The sequence below is a fragment of the Phalacrocorax carbo genome, chromosome 10, assembly GCF_963921805.1.
Source record: "Phalacrocorax carbo chromosome 10, bPhaCar2.1, whole genome shotgun sequence".
In the NCBI taxonomy this organism is placed as follows: Eukaryota; Metazoa; Chordata; class Aves; order Suliformes; family Phalacrocoracidae; genus Phalacrocorax; species Phalacrocorax carbo.
In genome coordinates, this window is record NC_087522.1 from 12,042,422 (window position 1) to 12,054,486 (window position 12,065).

Below are 12,065 nucleotides of genomic sequence, written 5' to 3' on the forward strand. Positions count from 1 at the left end.
GCAAATTCCCTTTGAATGAAAAAGTACCTCACTCCTTTCTTGACATGGACTGGTGAGAATAACAGGCTGAGGTGCAAATTAGCTCTGTTTTCCTGGTGCCTAAAAAGCATGTTCTTCAGAATGCTGCATCAGTCTTATTGTACACGGTTTTCTCTATGGGATCTTCTGCAAGCTCTTTAGCAAAGTCACAACTTGGTAGAATGTTTGGTTTATATTTTTTATTTATATTTTCATCAAGCTCCAGTTCCAATCCCTAAATTTTGTAACTATTCTGTTGGAATCAGGAGGATAAATACATACTCATTGAACTACATATTCCAACAACTTAAGTTACACATCTGCAGTTTAGATGAACAATTTCTAAGTAATAACATTGCAAGATCACTTCACAAAAAAAACACTTTTAGTAGTGCTCAGAACATGATGATTTTCATCAACATTTTTTCACTCAGGGTTAGGAAACACAAAATCTTCAACTAAAATTGCAAAACCAGATTTGCATTGCCACTGCTATACAAGAAATCTGCACTGGTCACAACAGCACAAATGTTTATGCATATGTAATACTGTCTATATACACCAGTGTTGAAATATTCCCCATCGTATCATCAACTGCTGCTTCTTTTGTTAATAAAAATGTACTTATCTTAAGTACTTTTAAGATAAGTTCATTTAAATGAACAGCTAAACATCTGAGTGAATATGACCATGTCCCTTAGAAATATGCGAAAGATTTGAACATAAGTGACGTATTGAAACACTTCATCTATCTGTCATTTTTATACATTGCTACAACAAAGAAACCTCATTGTCTTCTGTGACTTTTACATCTAGAAACTATTAAAGTGGAATATTCTACATGATCACCAAGTATATTATTTATCTAAGATGCACAAATACAGGGCAAAGAAATTAAAATTAAGGGTGTTCAGGGTACTTAAGTATGAACTGTACATATCTTTAAAGTTTTTAAATTACGTTTGTAATTGTGAAGAAAAAATACTGTGGAAATCATTAACAGCTGCCTAACGTTAATTCTGAGTTTACTTAAGACAAAGTACATTGAACACACTTGCTGTTACTTGCATGGGAATTATACCTAAGAGGGAAACGAAGGTGGAGGAGTTGGGCGCTCCAGGGTCTCATGGTCTGTGCAGAGCCAATGTAGGACAAGAACCTACCTTTCCCTTACTAATGCTCCCTACCATCAGGCCATAAGCCAAATCAATTCTTTAACCGAGTTCATTTTTAACCCAGCAAAAGCATAAGCATTTAATGTTTAATTTTTACAATAAATTCCTTGAAAAAGAATAATTAGGTTTTCCTTTATAGGGAAAATATTTTCTAACCTGTAAAGAATATTCTGTGTGTAGGCTCCTGGAGAAAAATCTATTTCAGCCAGTTGCAAATGACAGAAAATGCCTACCTCAGAGCCAAATATTCTAAAAACATGAATGAGGCCTCATTAGATGAGGCTAAAAGATGGCTTATAATAAATTTACAAATTATGGAACACATTTTTTCAGTTTCCGATGTCTCTTCATACCCACAGATAAATATCAGTATTTCTGGTTTTGCTCTTTTTCTTAGAGAGGAAGTTTGTTCTTATTTAAATATATATATATATATATATAAAATCTCTCCAGGAGCCTGGAGAACAAAGTTATGCATTAATTCAAACAATTTCACTTCAGGAGTCTTATCTTGATAACTATCAGCTCCAACAGGTCTTTGTTTTTACTAAAGGTGTGAAAAAGAATGTAGTCTATGATATAATGATGCAAGATAATTGTAATAGCAGGACTACAGATGTCAATCTCTTAAGATTCATCAGCTAATGTGATTATGAACTAGTATCTTGATAAATCTAATAATGAATCAAAATGTATATAGGATTTGAGGTAAACATAGTAGATTTTATTTATTATAAAATTGGTTCTGTGGGAAATTGCAAAATGTGAGAATTTTTAGGACATTTCAAAGAAATTGGCCCTAGTCTTATTAGCTAACTAACATAACTGAGGTTTAAAAACATCCCCTAAATCAGTCAGAGACTTTTCTCTGTAGATAATGGGTTGATTGGGCTAAAATCCAAACAACAAACCAGGCCAAAGACACAGTAAAAAATTCGCAGAGTAAGAGTAATAAAGAATAACAAAATGTTGATGTTTTAGAAATAATATAAGTTTTACATAAGTTATTTAAATATTGGTTTTCTTCTCACAGGGAGTCCTCCTCAGCTCTTTATATTATCAGTAACAAAAGTTTATTAATACGATGCACAAGAACTGTAAGTAGTTTTCAGAAAAGACTTGTCATTACACAAATGGGCAGATTAATGACTTAGTCATGGTTTCTTGCATTTTTCTCTTCCCTCGCCATGATAAAAACTTGTCAAAAAATAATTAAAATTTTTAAAAATTAGTTGTCAAAAGCATATCTTAAAGATAAAATTAATATTGGTGATCCCAATAATAATGAATGATCCAAATAATAATCCCACCCCAGTGATTTTTTTCTGCTGCACTACCATACAATTAACCTGCATTTCATATAGTGTTAATATGATGAAGTAAATTGGTCTGTTGTTCCTTTTTAAAACATGCAAGTAAATGTCTTTCCTGGAAGGTTGATAATGGGCTGTAGTGACCATCTCATATAATCTATCTGCTTGAAAGTAGCCAATAATTTGTGTTTGTTTACAATTTTATATGGAATGAAACTCCTTAAGTTACTCAAAATGTGTATTACATACATATCTATAACAGAAGTTTTAACATGTTTAAAATTAAAAGCAAGCCTTCCGTGTTGAATACTGAAACGTATTAGCATGTACTCCCCTGAATATCATTTTCCCAGACTATTATTCCCCACTTAAAAATTACATATCATATCTAATTCTTAGCTAATTCTTAAACAAAGTTTATTTATCCTGTTCCTGTACAAGTTCTTTCTTGTGTTTTTATGAATACTTTTCTAACATTACTCTGTTTTGCAATGAAAAATTACACAAAAATGAATTGCAAGATTTAGGCCTAAGTTCTGCTCTTCTAAGGTAACAAATGACAGCCCTCTGCTGGTTAATAAATATATAAGCACAAGAAGTACATGTCACATCAATTTTACATTAATACTTTATTTGGCCAAAGTAAAAAAATATGAAAATAAATATAGTACAAAATAAAATCAGGCTACAGAGATGCCTGAAATATTTTATTTTGACCATTAAAAAATGTATTATTTTGAATTTGTGTAGGAAACAGTAGGTCAAGGAAATCGCTGGTTCCTAAATTATATAGACAATGCTATAGAATACTGTAATTCTTCTAAGAATTAGCCTTAGTGGACTACAGCTTCTCATACAGTATTCAAGAATAGTAACAAAAGTTAATGATAATTGTCACGTTACTGTGTAAGACTTTATTTTGGTAGTAAAATTACTTACAGGCCACAAAAATAAAATGTTGTCCAAGTAAAAAGATGCTTTTTCTGACATTTTTATGGTCTGAAGTAAGTTTTAAATGAAAACATCAAAGAGCACGTGAGTAACTACTTAGCAGCCAGCTAAAAATGAAAACCAAAGCATGGTATTTGGTACAGCAGTTGGCAATATGATCCAATTTGCAAAGAAAAAATTGTTCAGGTATCAGCATAAAATTTCAGAAGTATGACACATGTGAGAAAATCAAGAATAGTTCCCATATTTTATTAATTCTTGCCAGTTTTTAGGCTTTTTTCCTACCTTGCCTGAGTCGCTGTACTGCATTTTAAAAAGCAAATATATATCTATAATAAACTAGTTTGAAATTTTCCTGTATTAATTAAAAGATTCTATAGCATAATCCTGACCACGTGGCAAATTTACAAATCACACATTGTAAAGTGCATGCATCTTAATTAATAGTGTCAACTTGAATAAGTATTGAGTAAAAGAACACATTAGCAGCTGTATATTTCATTTTTACTTACATAAAAAAAAACAAAAACCAAAAGAAACCCCACTGCAACTGCCAACATCTGACAATGTGAAACAAAGAACTGAAAGTATTTATTTGAATGTATTAGACAGTTGACTCAATGCCCTGATAATGGCATTTTACCAAAAGAAGATGACTTTGGGGGAAATAATAGGAATTAATAGCCAGTGTAAATGAAAGAGGTTTGGAAGATCCTCCACACTTCCCCATTATGGAAAAAGCTGGCTGTCCCTCTGCCCAGTAACCCTGCAAAAATAAAGGTGTCAGTCTTCGCTTTCTCAGGTGTGATTTTGACCCTGTTGAAGTGGCATCCATATCCCCTGCAGTAGGCGCAGAAAAACTGCTTATTTTAAGAGAGGCTGGAGACAAGTTCACCCACCCTTCACCAAGCTGAATTGTAGGGTAACTCTGAGGAGCATCCTTCATTTTCAGCTGCTTCTGAAAGCAGGTCTGAAGAATCTCTCACCTCTGTGGGAACAAACAGCCTCTTCTGCACCGACTGAGGTAGGGACACTAAAAAATGGGGCACCAGGAAAACACTGAGGTACTGATGCCTGCGTGAGGAATGCAAGCTGAAGTTCAGTCAAGTTTGGTTTTGTTGCTGAACAACTGCAAGTAGTTAGTAACAAACAACGAATAATTTATAATAAAAAAGGAAAAGACCCCCTATCTCATATTTACACTCAGCACACGCACAAGGAGGACAGAGGGCCTCAGCTTGCCTCAGTACGAGCACCTGTGGGGAGCTTGCAGGGCAGATGAATCCCTTCCCACCTCATTTTTCACGCTGCTAGCTGTCGGGACCCTCCTCTCCTGCCGCCGGAGCTTCCCCTGACGCACCTCACGCACGGGGCGGGAAAGCTCGGCGCGCCGAGCGCTCGAGGGCTGCACCGCCTGAGCCCGGCAGGGGGGGACGCCGAGGCGGCACCCACCTCAGCGGCGGGCGGGCGCGACGGCTGGCGCGCATGCGCCGCTCCGCGGGCGGCGGGTCCCGGCGGCCATGGCGGCGCTACTGGAGTATGAGAGCCAGATCTTCCTGGACCTCTTCCACCAGGACGGGCTGGTGATCTGCGCCCGCGGGCTCGGCATTGACCGCCTGCTGCTGCGCTTCCTCCGCCTCTACTGCGAGCCCGCCAGCCTGGTGCTGGTGCTGAACACCGGCCCTGCCGAGGAGGTGAGGGAGCGCCTGTCAGTGGCGTCGCGCCTGCCCCGCCCCTTCCCCCTCGCCGCCCTCGCTTCAATTTCGGCGGGCGCAGGGGTGGCCCTGCCCGGTGGCCCAGCCGGGGCCGGCGGCCTGGCCCGGCCCTGCCGGTGTCCTTGCCCGGCGGCGGGGCTCCTCGGGCCGGGGGCGGCCGGCCGGCCGGGGGGATGTGCGGGCCACCGGCGGCGCGGGGCGCGCTCCCGGGCCTGGGGCGTGCTGGGGGGAAGTTGTCAGGGCAGAGGCCTTCAGGGCCCGATCGAGGTCCCAGTTTCCACTCATGCAGCACGGCGAGGTCCCAGCAATAACAACTAGCTAAAATAAGCTTATATACATAACTTGCGTATAGCAGAAATCGTAAGCAGCCAGTGAATGGAAAGCAGTGAAGCTTATTGAAGGGTTTGTCCCTGCTTGAAGAAAAAAAAAATGCCACTCTCCTTTCCCTGGAACCAGGGAGATGTCCCACCGTCAGGGAGGTGATGTTCTGGGGACTTTTTTGTAGTGGCCATAGATGAATAGGTATCACAGATGTAGTTTATAAGATTAAGCTTGACATATATGACTGACCTTCTGTAGTTGTCTTTGATAGCAGGTGGGTGGACTAAATATTATCTCTTCCCAATTCTCTGTTCTTAAGTCAGTGTTAAAATGCCTATTCTCTGAAAAAGGGCTATTAAAATGCAAGAAGATGTAAGGTCCTTTGAGCATCAGTTGCTCATATTTGCTTAAGTATTGTATAGATACTACTGAAAATACATAGGTCTTTAAATCACTTGGATGAGTTTGAAACTGAACAAAGTATACCTAAGAAGAAAAACAATCATGATATTTCTGACTTCCTTAAGTAGTATGTTACACTATCATGCTTTCAATTTGTTATGGACAGCTCCTCAAAATTAAAAGAGCATGTATAATGAAGGGGGTTTTTCCATCCATTTCATTAGTTACCACAATGATGTCTTGTGTTTTCATTGTATTTGATTTAGGAGTATTTTATTGATCAGCTGAGGTCAGATGGAGTTGTTCATCTTCCTCGGCGTGTTACCAATGAAATTACAAATAATACTCGATATGAATTTTACACACAAGGAGGAGTCATCTTTGCAACTAGTCGAATCCTTGTGGTAGATTTCCTTACTGACAGAATTCCTGCAAACCTCATTACCGGTAAGAGTTTAATGAACTAAAGGTAAGACTGTTCTGTTTAGAAATACATAAAGCTTAATTCTGTATGAAGAGTCCTACTCACTGGTATTGAAGAATTATTCCTGTTGTCACACTAAGACTGAGGTAGAAGGAGAAAATATGTAGTTCTTTCATTTTTTAAATGGTTTTCTTTGCTCCAGATGTGGTTCCCTTATTTAATCGTACAATTTGAAAACATGCATGTTATTTTTAGATAACTGGACTGTGCATTTGTATGGCTTTCTGATATCAATAAGTGGCTGAAAACAAATCAGCAATTAAACTATGCAATTGACATAAGAAATGTAAAATTCAAACTGGCTTTCAAGGAAGAATAATTGATTGCATTTGATAAAATACCCTCCTGTGGTCTATGGGGCACTGGCCTATGATTAAAACTGATTTTAAGCGTCATGTTTTATCAGCCATGCACACTACCTTTTTTTTTTTTTGCATTAACAAATTACTCCTGATGACTTTTCCTATCAAAAAATAGCAATACCTTACTAATCTTTGTCTTGACAGACCTTGGACACTATCTAAATAGCACCATTATGAAGTAACACTGTTACTATCATTGTCAAGGTTTTGGGAATAGCTTGTGACCTGTTTTGTTTTTATATAGAAGTTATATGTGAAAGATGTTGCAATTATCTTTTTCCTCTCACGTTCTGTTCAACCACCATTGTTTTTATATTCTTGTCTAAGCTGGAAACCCTACTACAGCCTGGAGAGCCAGTGAAATAGATATCTAAGAGCCAGGAATATAAGACTATTTTACTGTTATCTAAATGTTAACATCTTAATGGCTAAAATTAACTGAATATTGAGTGCTAAGAATGTAAGTTTCAGCTTCAGAAGCTGTATCCCCTTCCTTTTAGTAAATGCGTGACAAGCTCTAGTCTGTAAAACATTTTGTACGGTTTTATGATAGAGCCAGAGGATACCATATTTGTCAAATCTGATCTTTCTAGGTTAAAAAAAAAAGTGTACACATTTTCTGGGCAACCTACTTTAATTTCTCTTCTTCCCCTCTACTTTTCTACCAAAAAAAGGGGGGGGGGGGGAAGTAAGGAAAGTAAGCACACACCTTTAGGCTTTGTTAGTATTAAAAGACAATATACACTAAAGATTTAAAAAATAGTCCTGTGCTATAATGACACAGAGTTGTTACAGTTTTTGCATTGCCACTAGAGGTCAGCGTGACCGCGGCTTGGTAGACTTGCTGCTTCGTTTAAAACCTAGGTAGCACGTGGTTCTGTTGGAAACATGTATTATCTGCATGTGAAAAATTTGTAATAGTGTTTCTTGAGGAGTTAGCAGCAAAAAAAAAAATCAGTAAAGCGTTTCTAGGTGTTATAAACATTGTTTATAAAATTAACGCACAATCACATGTGAATTAACATCGGATGAACTCAGAAATTCCACTAAATGAAGGTGAGAAACTGTAGCTGCAGTAAAGAATTATTATTCCTGGTGGTTTTGGCCAAATAGAAATGATGTACTTAATAGCATAGTAAAACTGGTGCAAGTTGGTGTAGTAAACAGTGGCTTACACAGCAGTATAAACTCATTTCATAAGCAGAGAAATATTGACTAAAAGTAGGAAGGTATTATGTTAAGCACATTGTCTTACTAGACTATTACAAATAGGTCCTTTCAGAGTCATATCTTGACAAACTGGAAGATGTTCAGAAATGAGTACAATCATTATTCTGTCCTGAAAAATTTGCTTCATAGGAGAGATGTAAGAATACTTAGATAGAAAAATAACTGCTAGTGGATTTTTCCATTACTTGATCGTGAATGGCTAGCAGTTCTATGGAAGTCTTTTTCTTAGAGATGCTTTTTAATTTACAAAGCAAAGTCATATAAAAATCAATGGCTGGGTGCTGAGTTGAAGAAACTTGTCACAGAAATTAAATGTGCTCTGAGTTTGTCAGCTTATGTAGGTACAAGGTAAAACCTGTCATGTTTGATGTCCTTCACTTGCATTTTAGAAAGGCATTTATTATTCCACTGGAACCTGTGAACAGGTAAAAGTGCCACACAGGCCTCACTTCACTAGGGGAAGAGTGAAAAAATGTAATGTGCTAAACAATTAAGCGTGAGAAAAAATAAGCCTTGGTTGTAACAGGTCTTGACTGAGTGAAGTGTAAATCCCAGAAATATTCACCACAAACCCTTAATGTAGTTAAACTGGTTTCACTTCTCTGTACTAAAATGTGCACAATAAATCTTTCCTTCCTAATACACCGATACCCATGAAGAAAATTGGTGGTGTACTCATACAGTTGGTGGTACTTTCTGTCCTCAAGTGTGAATATAAATATCAAAAGCGAAGAGAAAGCAAAATAAATGTTGTCACAAGTTCTTTGGTTATGTAAACACTTGAACTGTTACCAATGAAACATACTTGACAAGTCTGTGATTCCAAAACTTCTCTAACAACATAATTCAAATATCACAATCTTGAACATATCAAACTTGCTTTGTTGTAACAGTGTTATGTCTTGCATGTGCTTTTATCCATTTTAAAAGGCTCAAGTTCAAGTTTTGCCTTAGGAAAGAATTTTCTAAGCTAATAAGTCCTGGTGCTCAAGCACAAGCTTTTTTTCCTTTTTTTTTTTTTTTTGCTAAAGATGCATCGTTAACCCAGTTCTGTTATTTGGGGATTCTGTGGTACTGAAACAGGGGAATCGCTTGGTTTGAACCCTGGAAAGTTTGTTCAACCATCATTTTAGAATATCTGCATTCCTATGGTGATTTATTTAAGAAAAAAGAAAAGGTTGAAACAGTAAGACAGTTTTGAGGGAAAATCTATGCAGAATTGGACCTTTCTTTACTTTTTTGTAACTTGAAAACCTTTTATTTTGCCAGGCATTTTGGTATACAAAGCGCACAGAATCATTGAGTCCTGTCAGGAAGCATTTATCTTGCGACTTTATCGCCAGAAGAACAAGCAAGGCTTCATTAAAGCTTTTACAGATAATGCAGTTGCATTTAACACTGGCTTTTGCCATGTGGAAAGAGTGATGAGAAATCTTTTTGTCAGGAAACTTTATCTGTGGCCAAGGTAAGGCACCTCTTTACCTCATTGGAGAGTTAAACTTAAAAAGAGATGAAGGATGTTACAATGGGTTCTGAAAAAATGAGACGTATGCAGTCACACTGCTCATGTGTGTTCCCTCTTGTATTCCCAAAGAAATTTCATTCCATTTTTGACAGAAGTCAAAATTAAATATGTGAGGGGCTGAACCTTATGGCATAGATGGTTTTCTGAGGCTGTTCATAAGATTGCAGTCTTCACATCTGCAGAAACTGATTTTTTGCTATTAGCTTGTTTATGTTTAAAACAACTCTAATTGTAGTTTATACAAACTTTTGAATAATTGTAGGTCAAGCAGGCCATCCATGTAAATCTTAATAAGCTGTTTTCCTCTTAGATTTCATATAGCAGTGAACTCATTTTTAGAGAAGCATAAACCTGAAGTGGTGGAAATACATGTGTCAATGACCCCTGCTATGCTTGCTATCCAGACTTCAATCCTGGACATTTTGAATGCATGTCTGAGAGAACTCAAACGTTATAATCCAGCCCTTGAAGTAGAAGATCTGTCTTTAGAAAATGCTATTGGTAAACCTTTTGACAAGGTAACCATTTTGATTGTTTTGCTGTGTCTAACTAAAGGGATGTGGGTCTTCAAACTCTCTGCCATGCAAGCAAATATTTGTTACAAATAACCAGCAACAACTGAGTAGTCTCCCATGACATGTTTATTACTGGTACAAGGAGAGAAACTGTTGATCTGTTAACAGTGACATTATAGTTGCCAGTAGGGTTTTTGGTGTATTTGGTATTATTGGTCTTCCTTCATTGCCTAAGTCCCTACAGTAAGAACGTCCTGATTCATGGTTGGTTGTTTATTATTGTTATAAACATGGCTGCAATTTCAGCTCAAAACACTGTAGAGGTACGTATGTAGTTATTTCCCCCACCCGCTTCTTTTCTTCTTGAATTCCCTGCTTGTATTTTTTATTTTCTCTATTAGGAGAAGCACTGTATATAATACCTAACATGCACATGCATGCATCTGTTGTATCTTTTAATTGTTATATTTGTCATTAATTGTGTGCATAGTTAGTTTTGGCGGATCTGCAATGTTTGGCATACATATGCTTTCTGTAGGGTAAAATCATAAACTTCAACCATCATAGTGAAACACGGCAATTTAATCTAGATGTGAGGCCTTCTGTACTTTAAATGTTCGGAGGAATTTTTTTCTTATGCTCTGTAGGTTGCATATCTGCGTGGTACTCATCTTATTATAATGTCATTTAATTTTCAAAATGTTTTTCACTTTACCTAAGTAAAGCATACTCGATACTAAACACAGAGGCCAGTACCAGTAAAGTAAGGAGTTTTAGGGGGTTTTTGGTTGGTTGGTTTTGTACCCATGTTTTATTATTATATGGAAAGGAAAATATGTAGTGAAAGCATTAAATGATAAACATCTGCTAATTGCTGAAATGTTTTACATAAAGGCATCTATACTATATTAACTTGCACTTGATTACTTATTAAAACAATTATCTCACCATCACATCTTCAACTGGCTACATTTAATAACTTCGGGAAACTAGTGGCATCCCCTGTAAAGGAAAAAACTGCATTCTTATCTTGATTAGTGTCCTACATATTTGACATCCTGAACTTTCCAATTTATATTTCTAGACAATATGTCACTATTTGGATCCTCTCTGGCATCAGCTTGGAGCAAAGACAAAATCTTTGGTCCAGGATTTGAAGATACTACGTACTTTGCTACTGTATCTTACGCAGTATGATTGTGTCACTTTCCTTAATCTTCTGGAGTCACTGAAAGCAAGTGAAAAAGCTTTTGGTGAGAATTCAGGTAAATACCGAACAACCACACAAGTTAATGCATGAAACAGTGAAACGTTGATATTTTTAATTAACGTTCCCAAACATATGAAGGTATCTAATTAGGTTTTATATAACCAGCCATAAGGACGTAGGTTTTTATTGACAGATAATGCCTTCATCTTCCCACTTAACTGCTGTTACATAACAGTGTGAGATTTGCATTGCGTTTCTGTCCCTTGTTGAGCTCATAGTTACACAGCAAGCAGGTGGCACAGGTATTCCAGATGAGAAATTTGGGGCTTTTACTGGAAAGGGTTGAAACACATCCACACTGCAAATGTCAAACTGCTACTGCTTTCTTTTCCTCTTCAGGTTGGCTGTTTCTTGACTCCAGTACTTCGATGTTTATAAATGCTCGAGCTAGAGTTTATCGCATTGCAGATGAGAAACTGAATCAGAAAGGCAAAATCTCTGAAAAAAGTGATGTAAAGAAGGAAAATGGTACTGATCATTCCTAATTTTGAGAGTGTCACACGATTTCAAATGCTCTGCATATTATTACTTGTGCTATGGTTCCCTACATGATCGTACACAGCTCAGGATCTCAATCTGTTAGCTGGGATAAGCTGAGACGTAATCTTAGTTCAAAAAGTATATAATAAACAACAGAAAACAGAGTCACAAAGAAGTAAGGGGTTCTTCTAAGCTTGCTCAGCTGATCATTTGAAGAGCTTTTATAGAATTGTTCTTGAATTACATTGGTGTTTAGCTCGATCATTTTTTATTTTATGTGGAGGGGTAGGAGGCTGCTGTTACT

At 37.2% G+C, this 12,065-nt stretch overlaps 1 protein-coding gene across 1 annotated transcript in view; it reads left to right on the plus strand.

Moving 5' to 3' along the window:
* The first annotated feature begins 4,936 nt into the window (after window positions 1-4,936).
* Window positions 4,937-12,065, plus strand: part of ERCC4 (ERCC excision repair 4, endonuclease catalytic subunit) — a 14,078-nt gene continuing 6,949 nt past the window's right edge. The window contains exons 1-6 of the mRNA XM_064462051.1: window positions 4,937-5,151; window positions 6,162-6,342; window positions 9,241-9,436; window positions 9,807-10,014; window positions 11,096-11,276; window positions 11,621-11,763. Of these exons, the coding sequence (XP_064318121.1) occupies window positions 4,978-5,151; window positions 6,162-6,342; window positions 9,241-9,436; window positions 9,807-10,014; window positions 11,096-11,276; window positions 11,621-11,763 (1,083 nt within the window). The 5' untranslated portion in view covers window positions 4,937-4,977. The remainder of the gene's footprint in view (window positions 5,152-6,161; window positions 6,343-9,240; window positions 9,437-9,806; window positions 10,015-11,095; window positions 11,277-11,620; window positions 11,764-12,065) is intronic.